The sequence below is a fragment of the Hyperoodon ampullatus genome, assembly GCF_949752795.1.
Source record: "Hyperoodon ampullatus genome assembly, chromosome: 2".
NCBI lineage: Eukaryota > Metazoa > Chordata > Mammalia > Artiodactyla > Ziphiidae > Hyperoodon > Hyperoodon ampullatus.
In genome coordinates, this window is record NC_136915.1 from 159,743,357 (window position 1) to 159,768,786 (window position 25,430).

At 42.4% G+C, this 25,430-nt stretch overlaps 1 protein-coding gene across 3 annotated transcripts in view; it reads right to left on the minus strand.

Moving 5' to 3' along the window:
- Positions 1 to 25,430, minus strand: part of CACNA1E (calcium voltage-gated channel subunit alpha1 E) — a gene marked incomplete at both ends in the record, with an annotated part of 301,265 nt that overhangs the window by 117,535 nt on the left and 158,300 nt on the right. For all 3 annotated transcript variants that reach the window (XM_079696521.1, XM_079696523.1, XM_079696522.1), the window contains one exon: positions 24,827 to 24,930. In XM_079696521.1, coding sequence (XP_079552647.1) covers positions 24,827 to 24,930 — 104 coding nt within the window. The remainder of the gene's footprint in view (positions 1 to 24,826; positions 24,931 to 25,430) is intronic.

Here is a 25,430-nt window from a genome sequence, read left to right on the forward strand (position 1 = left end):
TTTATTATCTCATTTAATCAACGCCAAAATAATTCTATGAAGTATTGAGATCCCCACTTCAAAGATTGGGAAACTGAAGCTTACAGAGGTTGGAAAATTTGCCCATCATCATACAATAGTAAAATGAAGAGTTAGGATTTAAACTTGAGCTCTCCAATTCCAAAACCGCTATGCTAGACAGTCTCCTAGTTTTGGTAAGGGACTCTTCCAAAACATTCCCATCAGGGGTTGCCTTTTTTTGTCTGTATTTACCCCCAGCACTGTAAAATCCTAATGACTGTTCATTATGTCCTTGTTAGAAGCATATGTGTTAGAGATGCCCAAACACAGTAAGAAAAGCCCTAACACTCAGTAAACACTTTATAAACAGGGGCTTTATTATTACTATTACTGTTATGACGTACAGCCCTTTGCTACAGCTCCTAGATGTGTGTGTTTACAGGGGAATGGTGACTATTATTTTTGATTTTTGATTTATCTTTGAAAAAAGGCCTTTCTTTTGAAACAATGTGCATCCTCATATGTAACCACAAATCTCAAAGCCATGGTCTTGGTGGAATGAATGCTCTTTCAGTCCTTTCAGAAGCATCCTAGCCTACCTTCTGTGCCCGGCATGTCTGTCACAGTGCAGAGTGGCTGACAGAGGGACACAGCCATAGTCCTGAGAGACAGCTCAGAGCTCCTAGAAGATGAAAGAGTTGGGGAGGTGTCAAAGGAACTAGATAAGCAGGAGTCCTTGCCCACAGGACAGGTCTGTAAGTCCATACTATGTCCTGCATGGTCATCCTGTATCCTCCGTCCAGTAGACACAATGACTCACCTGCCTGCAGGAGCAAACCTAATCCCCTCTTTTGTGAGCCCTGCCATCATCTGGCCAGACCCACCCAACTATAAGCCAACCTTGTTTGCACCACTGTCAAATGCAATGTCCTCTATCTCACAAATAAATTAGGGCCTCAAAGCTGGTGCTCGGGCTTCCCTGATGGCGCAGTGGTTGAGAGTCTGCCTGCCGATGCAGGGGACACGGGTTCGTGCCCCGGTCCGGGAAGATCCCACATGCCACGGAGCGGCTAGGCCTGTGAGCCATGGCCGCTGAGCCTGCACGTCCGGAGCCTGTGCTCCACAACGGGAGAGGCCACAGCAGTGAGAGGCCCGCGTACCGCAAAAAAAAAAAAAAAAAAAAAAAGCTGGTGCTGATCCTATTCCTCCAGCCTGAAATGCTCCTCTCCCCCAGCTCCACTCCACACCGTCCCAGGTTACTTAAATTTTAGCCCCCCTTCAAAGTCCGGCTCAAATCCCCCTTCTTTCCACAGAGCTGCTCTTCTGATAGAAGCCACAGTCGATCCCCAGCCACAGAACGCCTGTTACAGCGATGGCCAACATGAAAGAACGGCAGGTGTAAGCTTCTTGGGGAGGACGTAAGCCCCAAGAGAAAGAACCAGTTCTCAGACTTCTCTTTCATTCGCCTGTTTTTGGTGATCAGAAGGCCATACACCAGTCCAGTGTGCTACAAAGATAATTTCTGTCCTGTAACTATGCTTTCCCGACGGACCTTCAATATAAATATCTAAGGGATGCACGCTGAAATTTCTGGATTCCTTGAATGTGACAAAAGTCGCATCTGAGATTATACTGTATCATTTTAAATTGCACGTTTAAGGGGGAAAAAAGACTTTCCAATCAAGCCTAACAGTACTGTGGGGATCAATATATTTCTTCTCCTCCTGATTATGGAACCAACTGAGATAAACAGAATATGCAGCCGTCTGATACAAGAAGACAAAACCATCAGCTTTATTTCGGATCCAGCCCAGTGAAGACATGGCTTCAGTTCCATCTCTAATGTTTGCTTCAGCATTTTGAGCCACCCAGTCATAGGCACAAGCTACAAGTCTAAGCCCGCCCTATTGCAGGGTGCTATCCCTGTAAGCCAAGAGCCAGAGGAGGCGAGGACACCCACACCTGGAGGGCAGGCCGGCCCTTAAAAAGGAGAAGAAGGCTGAGGGAGCCATACCCAGTTCTTTTATTCTTACCAGTTATGAGTCGGGAGGGATGAATGAAGGGTAGGGAGAGAAATGTAGTGTTTTCTGGAGGAAGGTCCTCCGCATGGATACATGAAGCCAGAGAAAAAGGAGGTCCCCTCACTAATAAATGGGTCTAAAATATAGGAAATGTAATGCAATACTAACAATGTAACTGGTTAATATCTGAAAGGGAGATCGGTAGATTAGTCTCTGCTGATCCAAAGAACTCACTCGGTGTGATTTGCTAATTTCAGTGGTGTTGCTGTCCTTCTTAGGGGTATAGGGGCTCACCTATATGTCGTCTGTTGAGCTTGATATGCATTATGGCCAAAGAGCCCTTTGTTAGAGTCTGGCCAGAGCACATATAATAAAAAGGGGCTGAAACCTGAACCAGAATCAAGCACTCATTCATTCATTCAACAAACATATATTAAGTAATTATAGTGTGCTAGCTACCGTGCTTGGCAGCAGAGATATAACAGCGTACAGACTAATGAGTACCCATGTCAAGCAAGCACAAGGTGGCAGCAGGATCCCCAATTTCACCCAGTTCTAAGAACAAGGCTGTTAATTCACTGATTGGTTCATAATGCTGTTAAGATAATTGCTGATTATATGAGGGAAGGATATGTATTGAAATGTCCACAGCTATTCTAATGAGAAAAAAAAATAAATGATATTTGAATAAGGATAAGAGAACACCGAGGGGTTGCTTCATTAAATATACTTTTTTTAAGAGTAAACAATTCTAAGATGCTTTGGGTGCATTTCCAATTTGAGTATGGTAGACAAACAAACCATTACCTACAAATCCTTCTCAGCCCTCACATTTTATGCTTCTCAATGCTGCCTTCTTTTGTCTGAACCCTACACAGTTCTGGGACTGGGGAGAAGAGCTTTCTAGTTATAATGAGTGCCCCGTGATGGAGACTTTCTGTTCTAAACTGTTGTGGTGAGAGGGATACAGCGCACACTGTCACTTGAGTGCCAGGGAACCCACTGCAAGAAGGAACGCTGAGAGGGGGGCAGGTGGGAGGAGAGGAAAGGGCAGCAGAGCAGGACGAGAGCCCGGCTTTCCGAGGCTTCTCCCCCCACAATATGCTTCACACACAATGCAGTTTCCTTTGTCAGAATCTCTTAGCCTTGCATTGTCCGGAGCCCAGGAGGTTGCGAGGAGCCCGCAGTCTCTGCCGCGCTCGGCCAGGAGCAAGCAGCTCCACAGTCCAGGTCCCCAGAGAGTGGCAGGATGTGTTAAGAGCCTCTTCAGAGGTGTCCTTGGCCTCATGATCACTGCTTTATTATTTGTATTATTTTAATTCTTTCCTTCTGGGCTCCCCTGCCTTCCCCTGCAAAACTAGTTCAGAGATGCCATTTTGGAGCTCATTATGTTGTTATGGCAACTAGAATTCTCAAAGTTTATTTCTCCTCCACTTCTCCCTTCCATGAACTCCTTTTCCCTCTTCCATCTCTTGCCGCGTATATGTTTTGCACATGAAACAAAACATGGAAGAAAATACGACCAATATCACCGCCAGGTAAATGTTTTCTCACACTTTCTACTTCAGCACTGCTTGTCCCCCTGGGTATTTGAAACTGCCCCTGTTCTCCAATATCCAAGTAATATTCTTAGGCTTCAAATCCCTGTGATGTTTGGGAGCACGGCCTTGGGTAACAGCCATCAGCTTGCCCCTCTCTTCTCTCCTCCTTCTCTCTTCCTGCAGAGAGAAGCAGATTTATTCCTTCCTGCTTACATAAACCATGCACATGCTGTGTCTTATTTATCATTTGTTAGCCCTTGAAGACAGCATTTAAAAAAAGAAACAGCCACAACTGTATATGAAGGAAAGGGAAAACACCTTGGATGTGGGCTCTCTGGAGATCAGAGGAGCTACAGTTGCCAAAAGGAAAGGAAAGGCAAGCCCCCAAGAAAAGTTACTACATTGATTGTTTAATGATAACATTAACCTTTGCTATCAAGAACCAGATGGAGACAGAGAGGGACAGGAAACCAAAACGGGGAGGAGAGAGCCTGAACTCCCACACTGAACAGAAGCCATCGCGAGAGGCTGGCGCTTGCTCCCACCTGCTTCATTCACTTGTGAGGAGGAAGCTCTGAGCTCTGGCAATGCTGGGGCACCTGTAGGTGAAATGGTTGTTTGGGCCACACTGCTGCTAAAGGAGCTGTCACCCCAAGGACTTATGCTCTGGTTCTCTGCGCTGGGGTCTGGGTGACCCAAGAGAGGTGGTCAGGACAAAGTATACCCACGAACTCCTTCCTCCTGACAGCCCCACGTCTCTGCTGCTCTCCCCACTGGGGAGAGGGAAGATGACTGGGCCAGAGAACATAGGATGCTAGGCTGAGGGGGGTACGAAACTGACAGAAGGGGCCTGACCCAGATTATGGGACAGTGTCCTGAGGCTCTAAGATTGAATGATCCTCTGGCTACTGAGACCCAATTTTTTTTTTTTTTTTTTTTTTTTTTTTTTTTTGCGGTATGCGGGCCTCTCACTGTCGTGGCCTCTCCCATTGCGGAGCACAGGCTCCAGACGCGCAGGCTCAGCGGCCATGGTTCACGGGCCCAGCCGCTCCACGGCATGTGGGATCCTCCCGTACCGGGGCACGAACCCGTGTCCCCTGCACCGGCAGGCGGACTCTCAACAACTGCGCCACCAGCGAAGCCCTGAGACCCAATATTTTTAATTCACGGACCAACTGAGTTTGAGATTAGACTTTGTGACCTCACCAGTGATGGATGAGTGTTTTAATTGAGACTCTGCTTACTTATTATATCATTCATCACTGTTAACAGAAGGAGATCCCCACTTGCTTAAGTCATAAGAGCTCCAGACTCCAGCATTGCTTAAATTGGCCCATAACAGGATTAGCTGCGTAGACGAGGGAACTAAATAATGATAAAGGGAATACTGTACTTCACAGCAAGGGGCGGGGAGGGTGAAAAGGGAAGGAAGGCTGAGTAGGACAAACGCATGTTGGGATGAACTGGAATATGGTGGGCGTGTTGGGGAGAGGAGAAGGCGGAGAGAAATGGGTGAGGAGAAGAGTGGGGTCACGTTGACCTCAACTTTCAGGACTTGGGCTGGCCTTGTGCGATATGACAGGGGTGTCCTGCCCAGCCCATGGCTTCTAAGCAGCACACCTACTCCCAGAGCACCTGTCTCCTCCCCATTAAAGGATGCTCTCATTCTGGGCAGTGGACCGGCCACCTGCTCCTCCAGCCCACTCCATACCTCAGGCTCTATTCCCACTCTGCTTCTTTTAACTTACCTGGACACTAACCTCATAAATACTGTTTCTGGCACATAGTAGATGCTCAACAAATGCTGGATGAATGAAATATTCCTTGAATGGGCAGCAAGCAGTGTATGCTCTGGATGGCCCACTTCATATCCCCTCAGGTCCCCTTTGAGTTGTCCTGAAGCTGCGGTGGACGGGTCCTGCGCGCTTTGACAAATGTGACAGCCCCCCCTTCAAGTGCCCACATCTTTCTGTTTCTCTGCCTGAGGGACTTCTCCAGTCCCCCAGGGGCTTGATCAGCCCACAAGCAGGGCAGATCCAAAGTGTCATCACTCAAGGAGGGCCAGGAATTAAGGGAGATTATATGTAAATATAGATCCCAATGGCTCAGTCCTCAGTGGAGCAATTCTGAAATATAACCTATATGGTTCCTTAGAAGGTGCCCAGTGGGTTAAGCCTCAGCAACCCATACTAGAAACTCTCTCAATTAATACATATTATTTGGCTTTTCCACTTCTGTCTCAATTTCCCCATTCTTTCCCTTTTGCAGCTAGAGATCACTTCCCAAATAAACCACCTAGCCCCAATCCTTTTCTTAAGATCTTCTTTCAGAGGAACCCAGCCCAAAACACTACCTGTGAGCCAGTTAGTCCAGCAAATCATTTTCCTTCCTGACAAAAGGATGGGAAAAAGGAACGGGTGACATTAAACTTGGGGAGAACAAAGGTATGTCATCTCAAGTATCAATGCCTACTTTTCAAATTTTGCCAGGACCAAATCTTGACCAGGGTTGAAAGATTATATACATGGACCAGAAATTCCTAGAAAGAAAGGTTAATTTTTGTTTCACTCATCTGTAAAAATGACCAACCTAGAGATAGCTATTTGTTACTGCTTCTAAGGATAGTGCTGAGAAAAGGGGCCAGAAATGAGTGACTGAATGAATAACATCCTTCCTCTCTGGGGAGTAGACAATCTGGGACATGACTTGGCCTTGAGGTTCCCTCTGACCGTTTTAGACTTTTCCTATTCATAGGTGTATGCAGAGGGAATGGAGAAGGCAGAGATATCAATAAAAGCATAGTCCTGGATGCCGGCTCATTATCTCTGGAAGGAATATTAAGTTGCTTGATCCAGTGGGGCATCTTTCACTGACGGTTAACACAGAGGCACCCTTTTTAACCCCACCGAGTGCAGAACAGGGGGTGCCCCACACAGATTAATTAACACATTCAAGATACTATTGCTTGGGCTTCCCTGGTGGCGCAATGGTTGGGAGTCCGCCTGCTGATTCAGGGAACACAGGTTCATGCCCCGGCCCGGGAAGATCCCACATGCCGTGGAGCGGCTGGGCCCGTGAGCCATGGCCGCTGAGCCTGCGTGTCCAGAGCCTGTGCTCCGAAACAGGAGAGGCCACAGCAGTGAGAGGCCTGCGTACCACAAAAAAAAAAAAAAAAAAAAGAAGAAGATGCTATTGCTTGTTAATTTTTTGTAGCCCCGTTAGTTGGGAAGTGACATTTTCAGAATAACAGACACTGTCCTTCTAGAGCAAAACACATGCCGCCATCTCTCCAGTGAGGGAGCCCTTGTGTCAGGCTGAGAAAAGTATGTCTACAGATCTGACACCTAGGTCAGACCCATGTTGTTCTCTCAAGTCTGATGTTTTTCATCCTAAGACAAGAGTTAGAGCTGTTATTCAAAGCCTGTTCATTTTCTTCATAACGTGTACCATTAATACGGTGCTACTTGCTTGTTTTCTGTCCTGGCCATTAGAACCTCATGACTATGAAGTTCATGAGGGCGAGGGACTCTACTTCTCGTCCGCTATCAAACACAGGTGCTTAATAAATGTGTGCTGAAAAAAAAATCTTCATAAATCATCAAATGGGTGTTTCTTCTCCTTGCCTTCCTCTACTTAAAAAAATTATCTCATATCTCCTTCTCTCAGTTCTGGGTCTCAGATACCTCCTGGCTGAAGCATTGATGTCTGCTAATAAGATCATCCCTCCCTTGTGTTATATCTGACCATTGGGTATTGTTCTAAAGGAAGAGCATCATGTGAAAAAGCGGTGATGTGAAAAAAGGTGATGGAAGACGTACTTCTCTGTGTACAGCACACAAGGTTGTGGGAGGAGTGGGGAAGATTCGTGTCCCATTTTACTGCCATTTCAGTCAACTCTGGTGAGGGTCTCCTCTGGTCTGGTCAATTTGAGCTTATGGATCTGTCAGCTGGTAAACAGATGGATTATCAAGTTTAGTTTAACATGGGTAAGAGAGTAATGTGGCCCCTTTAACAGGCTTTGGGGTCCCCTCGTGTTCTCTCAAAGCTTTCAAGAGCTGTTCATTTCCTGGGTTCTCTATGGAACACACCATCTCCGTGTTCTCCCCGCGTAACAGAGTTTGCTTCCTCACCAGGAAAGAGTAATTTCCATATTTTTGCTAAATGAGGAATATTTGGGGATGCAATGATAATTAAGTGTTGAGAATGTAGTGATGCACCTGACACCGAGGGGAAAATAAAGAACTTTTAATTCAACTACAACTCTAACGGCATTGGAACTTAACAGCTAGAAATGCCAAGCACCCAGTATATAACCAAGTTACAAAGACTGTGATTATCAACCGGGGAAATTGGGAGGTATTATTTCGGCCACCTCAGTGTGCACATGTCTGCAAGCACACAGAAAACATGTCTAATTATAGGGGCTTGACTGTGGGCTATAAGCTCGGAATGAAGTGAGGATCTAATACTATTACGAATTTCTATGTGGTGAAATCAGTTACTATGAGATTCCACAGACCAGAAAAAGAGACATTGGTTCAAGCAAAAAAAATTTTCTCATGTTGAAAAGACTAAGATTTTGGCATAAAAGCCACAGTGAAATGAGCATATGGGATAAATTTTGTCAGCAAAAAAAATCTGTCAAAAAGCCCCTCAAACAGCAGTGATTTGATACAGTGGCTTATGTCCATCAATCTGATAATGACAAATGTTCCCTCCTTCTCCCTGTAATGGATAATGACAATTCTTAGAGTTGTTCCTTGACACCAGCAAAAGAATGGAGTTCTGCTACAGTCATCTGTGCTCCGCTCTTCAACTAATGTTAAACTTGAGTTTCAGGGAATTATAGCCACTGAAAACAGTGCCCAAAATCTCCGGAAAATTTCTGAGAAATGCAGACATCCCATACACAGGAAGACGGCCTTTGATTTGTTCACTAGAGGGTATCTACTGGGAGCCCACTGAATGCCTGTTAATTACGCTTGCCAAGTGCTGGAGAAAGGAAGGTGAGCTCACCATGGTGCCTGCTTTCATAACCCTATGAAAGGGGCAGAGACCTCCACAAATAGCTATAAAATAAGACAAGTGCTCTAATAGAGGATTACCTATAGTGCAAGAAAAACGCAGATGAGGGTACTTAAGGGGAATTTGGCCTTGAAAGATGAGTCAGCGTTTCCTAGTCAAATAAGGCAGGTGTGTGAAGGGGGGTATGGTGGTTCTTTCTAGGCAAAGGGAACGGAGGTGTGTGTACCTGGGGCATCCAGGAACAGCGAGTGTGTAGCAAGGTGAAAGGAGAGGGAACATAGCATTGAGGCCAGAAAAGTAGGTTGGGCTAAGCTTTGAGAAGTCTTGCAAGACAAGGACCATTTCTTAGGACTTTTTAATAAATTGATGATTAAAGAAGCTAGCAGTTGAAGATGTGTTTGTGATTATCCTGTCTTAAAGCCTTTAACTATTAAAATTAAAAGTTATTAACTCCATATTCGTCTTTCCAATCTAGTCAATGTTGGTTTTGTTGTTGCTGTTTATTCTCTTTTTCTGAGAACTTCCTGGTCCATAATGTTTAAAAACATGATCTATCTAATAATCATTGGTTTACATTACTTATATTACCTTAAAATTTCCACATAAATTGTGATATTTTTTAGTGTTCATTGTATATTATTATTTAATTTTTAAAAATCAGCCAGTGAGGACAAAGAAAAACCAGAATTCTCACTTTTGCTGGCAGGAATGTAAAAGGATACAGCTGCTCTGGAAAGCAGACTGGCAGTTTCTTATAAAACTAAACATGCCCTTACCCTATGACCCAGCAATTATACTCCTGGGCATTTATCTCATGGTTATGTTCACACAAAACCATGTAGACAAATGTTCAGAGCAGCTTCATCTGTAATAGCTCAAAACTCAAAACAACTCAAATGTCTTCCCAAGGGGTGAATGGATAAACAAACCGCGGTACATCCACACCATGAAATGTTATTCAGAAACAAACAGGAATAAGCTATTGATATGTGCAAAGATCTGGATGGATTTTAAGGAAACTATGCTGAGTGAAAAAAAAGTCAATTTGAAAAGGTTATATACTGTATGATTCCATTTAAATAACATTCTTAAAATGACAAAATTAGAAAGATGGAGAACAATTGAGTGGTTACCAGGGGTTGAGGAGTGGAGGACAGTGGGTGTGATTATAAAGGGGTAGCATGAGGAAGTCTCATGGTGATGAAATAGTTCTGCGTCTTGATTATGGTGGTGGTTACACAAATCTACACTTGATAAAACTGCATGGAACCACACACACACAAACACACACTTGCACACACACAGGAATGCATGTAAAACCAGTTAAATCTGAATAAGCTCTACAGATTGCACCAATGTCAATTTCCTAGTTTTGGTATTGTACTATAGTCATGCAAGATGTTATCACTGGGGAAACCAGGTGAAGAGGATACAAGTCTTCCCTGCACTTTTTTTTTTCAACTTCCTGTGACTCTATAATTGTTTCAAAAAAAGAAAAAACTTAAAAAAAAAGCTAGCCAGGTCCTCCACATTGAAAACTTCAACAGCTATTTTTTAGTCATCTTTGTATTGACTCTATGATTCATTCAACATTTGGGATTTTCTCATTCCTTTTAGAAATCCTGTATTTCTTTGCCCTCTACGATGTGATGCTTTTGTGATATCCTTTTGACCAATCTTGATGTTCTAATTCTTTAATAGCTAGTGTTCTAGAAATCTTTATCCTTGGCTCTGTTTTTCCTTCTCTACATGCCCTCCATGGATAACCTTATCTATTTGTGCCATCTTCTCTACTATGTTCTGAGAGTGTGTCGCATCTGTTCTCCCTCTGTTCTCAAAACACAGATATTGGCTGATCCTATCTACTTGTTAGGCCCTCCTGAACCACAAACACTCTCTGTCTGAAATTGAATGCATATTCCTCCCAGAACAGAGATGTTTTTCTTCCTGTATTATTCATCTCAGTAAATGGAAAACCAAAGTTCTCCAAGACATTTGCAAGTGAATCTTGGGATGTATCCTAAATGATCTTCCCTCACCCATTACAGCCAATCATTTACATTGTCCTGACTATTCTACCACCTAAAATCTTCACCTGTTTTCCCTTTTTCATTTCAGCCATCAGTGCCTAAGATCCTCACTTTCTATCCACAGCTAGAGCTCTTCACAGTCTTATTACTAATCAATCACCTTTTTTTTTTAAACCACCTTCCCTAAACCTCAATCTAAAATTCAAAACTAACTCAAGTTTTGTCTTTTGATCTTATTAATGAATTATGGTAGTCAGCACATTTTTATTTTTACAAATTCAATTTATCAATTGTTTCCTTAATGGATTACTAATTTGTATCATGCTTAGAAAGGCTTTCCCCCTTTAAGAGTTTTAAACAGTCCATAATCTTTTTGAATATTTATAGAAAATTTTAAAAACATGTGTACTTGCTCCACCTGCAATTTACTTTGGTATAAGATATAAGAGATGCGGAGCCAATTCAACTTTTTCTTTACAAGTGACTGGTCAGTTATCAACACAATTCATTGAATAATTTCACTAATTTGAAATGACACTTACATACACTGTAAATTCATATATATATATATATTTGAATCTCATTTTGGTCCTCCTATTACTACATCAGGCCACACTGTTTCAATTACTGCAGCTTTAGAATACATTTTACTACTTGGAGAAAAGTCCCTGTTCCTCACTGTTCTAACAAATGTCTTGGATATTCTTATATACTATAGTTTTCAGATAAATTTCCATTTAGTAAAGTAAAAATCTTATTTGCATTTATTAATATTCAAGTTAAAAATGAAACTAGGGAAAACAGACACCTTTGTCATCTGAAGCATCCCTTTTCGAGTACAGTGTTTGTCTTCTTATTTACCTAAATGAGAATAAACAACTTAGAATCTCCCCATGTTGGAATTCAAGCTCCACAAGGGCAGGACTTTTTGTTTTGTTCTGTGCTATATTCCCAGTTTCTAGAACACTTTCTGGCACAGTAGAAGCACAATACTTATTTGTTGAAAAACTGAACAAATGAACACATAAATTATTCTATTATTTAGGCAATAGAAAAGCCATTATAAATAATTAAGGTACACAAACTGTGTAATTAGATGTCTAGTTAGGAAAGACTGCTTTGATCATGGAGAGCAGGCTGGATTAGAGTAGGGAGAGCACTTAAAGAGGCAATTGCTACAGTCCAGGATACAGCTCGTGAAACCTTTCAAAGGGGGAACCAGTAGGTCTTGATGAGCAACGAGATGCAGAGAATAAGTAAAACCAAAGGACTAAGGTTAACAAAGGTTACTATCTTGGATAACTAAAGTGATAAAAGATAACAGAGGGAGAGTATGGAAGAGTAGTGGGTGTTTTTAGTGGTGGAGTAGGGGAATGAGGCGATGAATTCAGTTTAGAGCATCCTAAGTTTGAGACACGTAAGGGATACCCAAGTGAAAATATCCCTTTTGGAGCTTAGTACCAGATGGGTAAATTAAATCCAGGCTGGCCTGGTAATAAGCCATCTTCTTAAATATAACTTTATATTATATTATTTTATTAAACATAAATTAGCTCCTCCTCTGAAAAACAGATAACTTAAATGGGATTTTAAGACAGAAACAGTCTTAGAAGAGGCTTAAATATAGTGTGCAAGTGTGCAATACAGTGTACACTGTACAAGGCAAATTCAGAGAACGGTATAATCACCTACGGGGTCCTTAAGTACTTCATGGAGGAACAAAGACTGGAATACAGCATGTATATAAAGTTTGAGCATGAATATAAGCATCATGTACATGTGTGGAAATATGTGTGTGTGTATGCATATAAATATGTGTGTATATTTGTGTGTGTGTGTACAAATGTATGTATGTACACACACATATATAAATAAAGGTATCAGAGTATTCGAGAATGAATCTCGAACCTAGTTATTCAGGTTATGGCAGAGGAGATAACAGTATTGTTTCAGCCACCTAAGAACTTGGCCAACTAAAAATTTAATGCATGAAAAATCCTTCAACAGAGAATAGAGGCATTTTTATATTTAGCTGTAGTCTTCATCACCAAAAAAGCACCTAATGAATTCCAGGTCTAATGTTCAAATTGCTCTAGAAAAAGTATGAGTCCATGTAAAACAGTACCTTGTTTTGATGATTTATCTTGACTGTCCTACTCACTGATTTCTCTATTCCTTTTCTGTTAACACTTTGACCCTGCCTCTTGGAGTTGACCTTTCTTGATAAGATTGTTAGCTTCTACCAGATATGACTTCACCGCTCCATCCCCACCACACACATATTCAGACAATGATCCTCCCACCTTGGCCCAGGCCCTCAGAACCATCTATCCCAGTGCAGCCCCTGCTCCCCCAGGTAAATAAAAGAGTGCACTAGAGCTTGACTTTTGAGAGGGAACTAAATTTTAAACAATAAAAGAGACCTAGAGCCTTTTTCTTCTCAAAGCATTACATTTCACATTCACAATCTCTGCCTGTAAAGTTATCAACAAGGGTGATTTCAGGGTATTGGCACTGATTATACTTCTTCACATTAGTACATCTTAAAATGGTGAGTAATATTCTAGAAAATAGAGATTACATGTGCAACACAAAAATATAAGTTACATGAGGGGAGGGATTTTTCAATTCCAGCATCTAGAACAGTGTTTGGCACATAGTAACTGCTCAATAAATATCTGTCAACCTAATAACTAAATTCAAAAGAGCATTTTGTGGTTGGTTGGAGCATGTATGTAAATCACACCGCTATGTCTTGAATAGAAGCTGAGCAGCAAAGATTCTACTGGCAATACCCAACTCCAGAATGGGAAAAAGTGTTTTGTGTAACCAGGAGCACTGGACTAAGGGTCAGAACACCACACCCTTAGATTTAGGATTTAAGGCATGTTGTTTGCTCACTTTTGAACTTCAGTCTCCTTAGTTGTAAAATAACAACACAGTTCCTAGAGTCACTATGCGAATTAAACAAATGAATACCCATGAAATGCTTTCTAAATGAAGTGCTCTATGGTAAAAAAAAAAAAAAAAAAAAAAAGAAAGAAAGAAAAAGAAAAGAAAAGAATAACTGCTTTAGTCTTTCTGTGCTTCCAACAGACTTAGTTGCCCACAATTCCCACTAGGATGACAGCTTTAACTATCCTTAAGTGATTGTTCCCTAAATATTTGCCACATGTGATTTATATGGATCAATATCCTCACTGTATAAATAGAAATTTTAAGTTCATGTGAAAAAGATAAATATGGCTAGAGGAAAATGGGCAAAGGACATGAGCAATTAACTAAAAGAAAAAATCAATAGCTATGTGAAAAAATGTTCAGTATGTGAGAATTTCATGTTTGTAACACCTGTTAGATGCAAGCAGGGACCACCACTCTGCAAAGTAAACAGCCTCTCTTGAGCTTTCCCCTGGATCTCCAATGCTAGTGATGTGTGTGCTCCTGACTTTCAAGATACCAGCCTCTTCATAGTCCTCTGCAGTATTTTTCTCCAGAACGTCACCAGGGGGTAAGAAATCTTCTAAGAGGGGCCTGGTGTTAGTTGGTTTCCCTTCAATTCAGTAATTATGTACTGAGCACAAGATAAGGCACTAAGATGTTAAGAGAGGTCCAATTATGTGGAAAGCCATCTCCAACACAGGAAATAAAACCTGGACTTGCCTGTGGCTCAGTGGTTAAGAATCCACCTGCCAATGCAGGGAACACAGGTTCAATCCCTGGTCCGGGAAGATCCCACATGCTGCGGAGCAACTAAGCTCGTGCGCCACAACTACTGAGCCTGCGTGCTGCAACTACTGAAGCTGGCATGCCTAGAGCCCATGCTCTGCAACAAGAGAAGCCACTGCAATGAGAAGCCCGCGCACCACAATGAAGAGTAGCCCCCACTCGCAGCAACAAAGACCCACTACAGCCAAAAAAAAAAAAAAAAAGGCAAGAAACAATTTTTTAAAAAAAGAAAGAAAACCTAACAGGTGACAGGGACATTCATAACTCCAATACAAGGAAGACAGTGCATCCTGGGCGGGACAGGAGAGTTCTGCCCCCTGATATCAGTCATATTCAAGACTCAAACTTTCTCAGGCTCCAGTTTCTCATTTATTATAAAATGGGGTTAACAATACTACCTTACTCGTGAGGCTATTATAAAATTAATCAAAATAATGTGTATAAAGTATTTAGCACAGTATCAGGCAGATAATGAGCTTTCAATAAATGTTAGCTCTTTTCTTTAGCATTTTTATTATTATTAAATGACATAACAAAATAGTGTAATGTTATACTGAGTAATAGGTTCTAATGGACAGGTACATAGTGCTATAAGAGCATATGGGAGAAAGATTTTAATCCTAACTGCAGAATGGGAGTGGCGGCATGGATCTGGAAAGGTCTCATGAAGGAAGTCAAAGCTGAAACAGGTGATGAGGGATGAGCAGGAATTCAACAAGGAAAACTAAGGGGCAAGGCTTACTCCAGACCACAGGAGCAGAGGGCATTGCTAAGAAACTGCAAGGGGTATAGGGTCCAAGGTGATGGCCACATGTGGAGGTACAGGGGTGTGGTCCAATGATCCATCATTACTATTCCCTCTAGGGAACAGGGTGCCATGGATGGTCAGCCCTACCAGTGGTATCTGAAAACATCCGAGTTCATGCTAATTGACTCAATGGGGAGACTTGGTAAGTAAAAATGACTCTTTCCCAGCCCTACCTATTGAGGTGTAAACCAAGGTCTGGAGAGAAGAAATCTGCTACTCAGAGCTAACACTGATTAAGTATTTACTATCTCCCAGGTACTGAACACTTAACATGAATGATCTGATTTAGTTTCCCCAACAATCCTACATGGTGGATCCTAGAATCCTTGTTTGCAATCGGGTAATCGAGGGTATAGAAATGTGGAGCAACTTGCCTAAGGTCATGCAGATGACAAGTGATGGACATGGGATTCAAACCCAGGTACGCTCTCTACAGAGTCTGTATTTTACTGCTAAGCTATCCCCATTGTGCAGAGGAAATAAGCATTCTGAACAGGGAACTAGAGGACTAGGTTCTAGTCAAGATCTGCCGCTAAATAGCTGCATATGACTTCAGGAAGTCCCTTCACTCTCTGGTCACACTTCTTCGGTTATAACATGGAGGCCAGGAGTAAACTACACTTATAGTCCCTTCTGCCTCAAATAATTTTTATCACACTCTAAGGTACAATTCTGACAACTGATACACAAAACAGCTTCTTGGGGAAATGCAGACTGTTTCCACAAACCCTCATAGCTTTATGTGGGAGTCTCATGGGCAAGCAACTCATCCAGGAGCATGCTTCCAGTCAAAGTGGGAACTATGAACACTCTACTCTGGTCATTGCAGGTGTCTGACATGAAATCTCTGTCTGCAGGACTGGAAAGCTCTATATGTCCCACCAGCCACCAAGGGCCCCTTCATTTCCATCGAGTTCTGCGATACTAGATCCCAGATAAATTCCTTTTAACAAGGACATTTAAACTATATGCAAGATGTATTTGGGTCTGGCCAGACCTCCATCCAAATTCTGAACCTGCTGCTTTGTGAGCTTAGGCAAATTACCAAACCTTCCCGTCACAGCTATCCTATTTATAAAAGATAGTAATAACTCAAGGGTCACGGTGAGGATTAAATGAAACAATGTGTGTCATGGGATTAGCACAATGCTTGGTGCATAGCACAGTCTCAATAAATTACAGCTTAAAAAAAAATCAACCTAAAACAAACCCTACACTACTGCTGTGAACTAGCCAAAGGTGTAAAATGCATTACGCTTTCTCGAACCCTATAGGTACAAAACCTAAATTCTTTCCCTCAAAACCTCTTTGTCCTGTGTTCTCCCTCGGCCATCTAGTGGCTCAATTCCGAATGAAAGAGACTCACAGACAGAAAACAAATTTATGATTACCAAAGGGGAAAGAAGGGTTAGGGGAGGGATAAATTAGGAGGCTGGGTTAACATATACACACTGCTATGTATAAAGTAGATAATCAACAAGGACCTACTGTAGAGCACAGGGAACTATACTCAATATTATGTAATAACCTATAAGGGAAAAGAATCTGGAAAAGAATATAAATGTGTGCATGTGTGTGTTTGTGTATATATATATATATGCTGTGCTGCACACCCGAAACTTACACGATATTGTAAGTCAACTATACTTCAATAAAAAATTTTTTTAAAAAATCTAGAAGTAGTCCAAGACACTTCCCTCTTATTTCCACCCCCAGTACACACTCAAACACACCCACACAGTCACCAAGTCATGCAGATCCCATCCCACCAACACCTTCTGGATCTGGTCCACCTTCTCCATCACCACTCCCCTCTGCCTCACTGCTTCTCTGCTTCTTTCTTCATCTGTTGCTCCAAACATGTTTCCCTGCCTCTAATCTCACTTCTCCAGGGTAATCATCTTCAAATGCAAACTGGCTGTCTTCCCCGCTAAGCTTGAGAACCCCCCCCACCATGAGCTCTAGGGGTCAGGTTTGAACTCAGGTTTAGCCCACAGGAGGGGCCGTGCATGATGAGCCTCTGCCTCTAGTTTCACCTCCTCTACAGTCCCCGACATGCTTCACTCCAGTCACTCACAATGGCCTCTCATTATACATCTTCCTGACTACCAACCTGCTGGAAAGTCCTCTTCCCTTCTTCTTGCTGGCCATTACTCATTCTTCAAAAGAATGCATCAATGTCACCTTCTTCAGGTGGCCCTGCCTGATCCTTGCCCCCATCTAATATAAATGCTCACCCTGTGCTATCTCTCTACCTCTCCACCTAGACTACAAGCTCGCTGAGGGTAGCAGCTCTCTGTCCCTGTCTGATCTCATTCCCAGCCCTAGGAGCAAGTGACATATGGCAAGCACTCAGGAACTGCTCGCTGAATTTCTCCCAGTTGATTCCAGTGTTGGAATCCTGGCAGGAGAATTACCGTGTGGTTCATGCACGCGCTTATCTTAGCCAGTCTCCTTCGATGTCAGTCTGACTTGGGAAGATCACACACAGGCCAAACTGATACCCACCAACCCCTCAGAGTGCTCATCTGGACCACCGATGTGGGCATGAACAATTTCCTTCTTAAGACCACCAGCCATTCCTATCTCAAGTCAGGCCTGGGAAATGCTCAGGTGCCGCCTCGCAATGGCAGGTGACTCAGGATATCCAACATTTAATATTGAAGGTACATTCATTAGCCTCTTCTCTGTGGACAGGACCTAGGTCCTACTCACCTTTGTATTCTCAGCAATGCTTCACAAGACAGTAGGTGCCCAAAATACATGACATATGAAACTTTAACTTTTGATAGGGCTAGAATTCTGAATCTATTGAATTTAGACACCATTACATGTATTTTGAATGATTTCCTTAATTATCTACAATCTCTTTTACTCATCTTTGTAATCTCAGAGTCTAGCGTGGTGTCTTAAGCATAGTAGCCACACAATCAGCTTTTGCTGAATTGCACTGAATCGTCAAACCTACCCAGCAAAGGAGTTGGTGGCAAGACAGACAGACCACAGTCATCTTGCCAGTAATGGGAGCTACTCCACTCATTCAAGAGATGCGACCAGAAGAATTCCTCCTCTTATACGGACAGTCCACCACTCCCTATTAGTCTTGAAGGCAAGAGGACCTGGACGGTGGGCCTTGGCATCTTCTACTTTGTATGTACCAGGTCACATTGTGTACTGAAGACCAGTGTATGAGAATAAGTACGTGCTTCAATGTAGGTACAGATTAAAACTCGTACCAACATCTGTATGTCAGGATGATATTCTAGGTTAACCACTGGCCAACTTGCTCTAGTTGTGCCACATTGGGTGCCAGTATTCCTGGATGGAGGCCACCTGGTGTAGGTGTATTAAAACAAGTCCCTAACCGGAAGGTGGGAAATTATTACCTCTGGCCACACCTCTGCCAGCAACTACTTGGGGGTTAGCACCTCTAAACTGCCCTCTTCCCATCTGTAAATAAAGATAGTGTCTACCTAAGCAAAGGTGCTCTGAAAACTATGACATGCTTTACATACATGCTCCCTGTGTGCATGTGTAAGCAATCCCTGGCTTGGCTGTCCCTGTCCTAGTTTGGAGACAGCACAGCTGCTCCCCCAAGCCTACCTCCCTCTCTCCAGACGCCCTGGGAGCAGAGAGTAGAGGCAATGGGGTAAGGGTCATTTTCTGTTTGCATGAGCCTTCTGCCCTGTAGCCCCTGACTGCACTTCAGGATGTACTTAAGCAGCCCTGTTTTGTTTCCATGGAGACAGGAAGCTCTGCTTCTCTTCAAGCCTAAACTAATGGTTTTCATCAAATCCCATTTCCTCTGAGACAAGTAAAAATGCAACAAAGCTTCTATCCACATTTCCTGTTTAAATACACTGAAACGGACAAACATACCCCTGAGCCCTCCTCCCACCTAGGCCCATGCCCCTGGGACAGGTGCATCCATCACTTCCACACTTGGTGGGCCATAAGCACCAGTGTGGCCTGCCTGCCCCCACTCACCGGACTCTTCTTCACTTGTCCAACAGAGGGGTTCCTCCTTCCATTGCCTTCTCCCTGCTTTAGGAAACCTCGGTACCTAACGTTCAAACTGCCTGCAGGTCACTGGGAACATGTATCCCAGAGATAAAACCTTCAGAGCTTTTGCCTGGCTTATGAGTGCAACTCCCAAGCAACCTCTTACTCAAAGGAGAACGCCTCCATCCCCTCCGGGGGCATGTGAGAATCAGACAAAGCAAGAGAGAGAGCCCATGCCCCCCCACAACCCTGTACACAGAACTAGCTGCTGCCGAACCCTCTGCAGACACCAGTGAAACCCAATGCATGTTGAGCATCAGAACGAGAAAAAGAAACCAGGACAGAAATATTCCAGCCCCAGCCTGTAAGGCCCCTATTGTTAACACGCTTTTAAATGTTGGAATTTATTCACACCAGCTGTTCCCAGCCGCTGCTGTCACTTCCTAGGCTTCTCCAGAAGTGCTAAGGAGGCATATGCCATGCAGTTCTGTTTCATCTCCGAACCTGAGCAGGCCGCCTCCCGGTCAGAGAGGAACTGATGGCCTTGCGGCAGGTTCAAGACCAACATCATAGGCTGCTACTCAGATGATAGCCACCTGCACCTAACAGGCAGAGAAAACGAACATCGATAATATCAAAGGGTGTAAGAGCTGACGGCTACTCCATGCCAGACCTGGGCTAGGCTTCTGCCTGGGAGAGGGATATAGCTATCCCATTTCACAGAGGAGGAAGCAGGCTCAGAGTAACTTGTCCAAGTGCACAATGCTAACAAGCGGCAGGGTTAGGATCTCACCTGTGACTGTCAGATGCCCAAGCTCACATTTCTCCCAACCTCCCATGCTTTCCCACCCAGAGAAGGATGTAGGAGAATTCAAAGATGCAATTCCAAACTAGAGCTAGTCCATCAGAGTGGACGCGGTCAGACAGGAATTGGGTTTCAGGGCAGTGCTCTGACCCACTTCCAGCTCTGTTACGACACATCCTCAATGCACACTGGAACCCTATCTGGAATATCAATGACCTGTTATTCAATAGTGAGAATCTGACTTGAATTTTCTCAACTAAAACATGGACAAGTAAGGACAAAGAATGTCGGATAAGATTATACAAACAAGAGATCATCCCCTCAGTAGAAACACAAGAAGAAAGAAGTCTATGGTCAGGTCCCTCCTGGGCAGTCATTGAGGTAGAGCAGGTGAGTTGTAGCTATAGGCTATGTGGAGAGAATTACCTATTGAGCATAAAGGATGTCAATAAATGCTCACTGAATGAGTACATACATAAGAAATCGCATTATGTCGTACGACTCTCCACTCAAGATACGCACTATTAAGAACTTCACACTGTCTCTTGTCCTTCCTTCATAACCATTTCACAAGTCACCCAAGGCTCTTAGTACCACAGAGTTGACTAATATGGCTGTTTCCTCCTTAATCCTCCTGTATCTGGTCTCTCTCCAGGCCAATCCTCCCCCCACCATGCTAGATGAAGAGTCTTATACACTCCTTTCATCCTACACTTTTTGTGTGTGTGCAGTAATTTTAAAATTTAATTCCTATTTTTCTCCAAGTCATGCATGTTGAGTTTTAAAGTCAAAAATTTTTAAAGCTTGTAATGAAAAAATAGCAACCCACTGCCTCACCCCTGAACCTGACTCCCCAAGGCAACCACTTATAACTCTTTTACCTGGTTCTTTTAGTATTCATTTCCAACTTTATAAATATTATACTTACACAACTGTTCTTTCTTGATATTTCAGTTTTAGTTATCACTTAAGGACTTCCCCACTGTAGAACCTAAGATTTTAGTCTTTGACATTCCCTTCTCCTCCCCCATCCTTATTCTCCCCCATCCTCTTAAGGCAATTATAGCACCATAGGGGCTATCTCAAAATCCAGTGTGAACAATGTACGTCTGATTGACAGCTGAGCGGTATGGAGTACTTACTTTGCTTATATTACTTTAGTGGTAACACTTCTGTATTTTGTGGAATTAATTGCTTAGATTGGTGTGTGTGTGCAAATACATAAATATTTATATATTCATATACAAAGTTTTAGAAAAAAATTAAACTCTTGTAGGTAGAATAATACACATTGGGAAACATATTAATTTCATTTTTTTCTTAAACATATTTTTAGAGCCCTCTGTCATCCTACTCAAATCTGAACTTGCTGCTCACTAGGCCTTCTGACAGTTATTATCCTTAAGTTCCCTTCATCATCATCCTGGAAATCTCCTTTCTTTCTCTCTAATGAATCCCTTGTTTCCATGAGTCTCGGGTCCTTCTCTTTCTTCAATTAATTCTTTATTTTTAGTGACACACATTCTCCAGTAACTTCTTCAGAGAAAGTGTCTCAAAATATTGCTATTCCATCCTCACAAATAATTGCCATTTTGGCTAGGTATATGCATTCTATCTTGGAAATTTTTTTCCAAAAAATTTTTTAGGAACTTCTCTATTGGTTTCTAACTTTCAATGTCATGGAGATGTCCAAAGCCATCCTAATTCCTGATTCTTTATAGATAAAATTCAGCTCCTTACTAAGCTTTCAGAATATTATTTTACTCAGATGCTCTGAAATGTCATGATTTATCTTGGTGTAATCTCTTCTCAACTGTTGTGTTGAGGGCTCAGTTGGCATTTTTATGATTAATTCACTTGTTCTCTTTTTTCTCCACATCCACCTCCCATCTCCTTGCCATACAAACAACCATTACAATATATTCAATGTATAGTTTTTATTTGAATGAATTTTTATGAACTGTATATTATGTGTACATGTATTTTTAAATTTATGTGGATGGTATTATACTGTTTCCTTCTTGTTTTCACTAAACTCTGTTTTTAACATGTACATGGTCTTTGTTGCTCCTGACTGGCACATAGTATGTCATCCAACAGACACCTAACTACTCTCCTAGTTATAGGTACCCAGATTTTCTCCAAGTCCCCACCATCAAAAACTAATACTAGAAAGAATATCCTTGCACGTGTCTCAACAGATCTTTTAATCTGGCAGTATGAGTTTATTAGTTCTGAGAACATTTTTGGTATTTTTCTTTGTTAATTTCTTCCTCTCCATTTCCTCATTTTCTTTATGGAATTCTTATTAGTTCAATGTTGAACCAATCCTCTAATTTTCTTATTTCTGTTCTACTTTCTGAGTGATTTCATCAACTTTATAATCCAACCATTTATTTTTATTACATTTTAATGTTTTTACATTAATTAATTTTACATTAATATAAATTTTACACTAATTATTTTACATTAATTTCCAAGAGCTCTTTTTAACTGCTAAATGTTCTCTTTTTTTAATAGCAATCTGCTGCCTTGTGGATAAAATAATTTCTCTTCTATCTCTGTTGATATCAATTATACTTTCTTCCGCTCCCTGCATTATTCATGTTCCCTCAAGTTCCTTTTTCCTATTTTTTTGATTTTGTCTTTTGTGTTGGACCTTTTCTTTGAATGCTGATGACCCCTAGCTGTGTGTTTATATTTAAGAGCAAGGCATAAAAGGCTTACTGGAAACTCCTGCATGAATGGTTGGGGCTTGTAGAATGCTGGGTGTAGTGGTTTGACTGGTGGCCCCCTCCCCCCAAGATAGGTCCACATCCTAATTCCTGGAACCTGTGAATGTTCCCTTATTTGGAAAAAGGATCTTTGCAGATGTAACTAAGTTAAGGATCTTGAGATGAAGAGGTCATCCTGGATTATCCAGGTGACCCTAAGTCCAATGTCAAGTGTCCTCATAAGAGAGAGGCAAAGGGAGATTCTAGACAGAAGAGAAGGAGGCAACTTGACCATGGAGGCAGAGACTGGAGTGACACAGCCAGAGCCAAGGAATGCCTGGAGCCACCAGAGGCTAGAAGAGGAAGCAAAGAAATTCTCCCGTAGAGCCCTTGGAGGCAGCGTGGCCCTGCCAGATTTTGGACCTCTAGCCTCCAGAACTATGAGACAATTTCTCTCACACTTTTAAGCCACCTAGTTTGTGGTAATTTGTTGGGGGCAGCCTCAGGAAACTAATATGGTGAGCCTCACTGAAGGTGAGGGATGGGACCATTTCTCTGATTACCCTCAAATATCAGGATACAGACGTCTTTTCTCTTCAGGTGGGTAGTTACCCCATAGAGGAAGGCTGTGAACTCCTCCATTTTTGAGAGCCAAGCAGTAGAAGTGGGCTGGGACCATGACATTCAGTTTGTAGACTTTCATGTAACACTCCCATTTTCAGTACAGAATATCAACCCCACCCTGATGTTACTATTCCACACTTCTCTGATTCAGCCTCCTCAGAGAGGAAATCTTCTAACTTTGGCTGGTGGGGGGAGGGGGCTGGGTGGGACAGGCACCTGTGAGCAGTGTCTGGGGGAAGAGATCTAAGGTACCGGGGAGAATGCATCTAGGAACTGGGAAAAATCCTCTTGTTTTAGAATCCCCCCCATACCCCAGCTTTTAGACATACCTGGTGCCTCAATTCCTGAGCCTTTCTAGGGCTGTCATTTTGCTTTTTTCTTGGCATTCCTCGCTGGAGGCAGTGTAACCTCAGCTTTCGTGCCACTGGATTAGTTACCATTTACTGTCTTCAAAAGTTCTGCTGACACCTCTCATCTGTTTTCATACCCTCTCCTGTTCTCTTTGTCACTGTGTCCTTTCAATATTTACTTCCTGTGTTAGTGGACTTATAAGAGATGCCCAACTTGGTTCAATCTGCCACGTTTAAAGAGAAGGACCACCTTATAAATTTCCATTTCAAGAATGTCTGCCATTCAGACAAGAGATTACGTTCAGTTTTGCTTAGAAAAATGAAAGCCTCTCTAAGGCCCTGTTTTAGCCCTCCTATTTTACCCTTTCAATTCCCAAATGAAATTTCCACTCAAGTTAAATTTGGTTGCATTCTGGTCTCCTCACTCTCCATGATGAATCCCATTTCTTCATGTTTGCTTATGGTGTGGTGCTCAACTTCCTGGAATATTCACTCCCATATATTCTATTTTATTCTATTACATATTTTGTATCCCAAGCAAAATCCCAATCCTTTATGAAACCATTTCTGATAGCTTCAGACTATATAGATTTGTCCCTTCCCCAAAACAAATGAACTGTATCTTATATTAGTCAGTAAAAGAACTCCTGTTCCCTGTTTCAAGTGTTTGTGTTGTCTTCTCAGCAAAACATAAGTTTCTTAAAGGCAGAAACCGTGCCTTATACTTTATGTGCTCTTTGCAATGGCATTGAACATTCAGTACTTGCTAACTGATGTATACTAATTCAAGCCACAAATATGGAATTTGATGTCCAATACACAATAGAGTAAGAACCTTTTGAGGGTAAATCCTGTTTCTTATTAAACATTATATGTCTATCAACAAGCACAGTGTTTGACACAGAAAGTCTCTGTTGAATGACAGAATGAAAGGATGGATGGATAAATGGACTCTCACTAGCTACCATGTTCAAAGTTGTACCAGTCTAAAGATTTTTTAATTCCTACGAATACTAAAGATGATTAAAACGATGGTTCACGACTGCATTCCCAGAATCTAGAACAGCTTTTGGCACATAGGGGCTGCCCAGTTGATGAAGGTTACATGAATGAATCTGCAAGGAGTCAGGAGCACTAGTTTATCGTTAGAAAGAAGAGGAGAGAGAAACATTTGGCTTACCCAGAAAGCACTCCCAGGACGAGGTTGAGAACAAAGAAGGATCCAATGATGATCAGGGGGATGAAGTACAGCCAATTCCAGGTGGCTCCTAAGGCATCATTGGTCTGAAAGGAAGAAAAATGGTTCCTTAATACTTCATCAGAACCATCCGCCAGGTGAAGGCCTCCGTTCCTGCAGCACATATAGGGTGATGAAAAAGCACAGTGCAATACAGTTAAACACTGCCTCACTTCACTCCCAATTTAATGTGGTTGTAGATTAACTCATGTTCTCCATGTACACTGTGAAGGGCACCGTGTCAGCCACACGTAACATCCTGAATTGGAATGGTCTAACACCCTCACTCAGCAGGTAAGTGAACCCAGAAAGGTAAAACACTTTTCTAAGATCATGCAAATAATCACTGGTTTTACAGTGTTTGGTGATGTGGGTACTAAGCCTTTGTACTCTAAACTGGGCAAGTTCTCAAAGGACAGAGGCAGGCTGTGTCCATCACTTTATTCCAGGGATGCTGGCAAACACCTTCACAGGTTGCTTGGGAGAGATTAATGTCATCCACATCCTGCTCAGCTCGTGACCCTGGGCTCTGGCTTTCCTGCTTCCA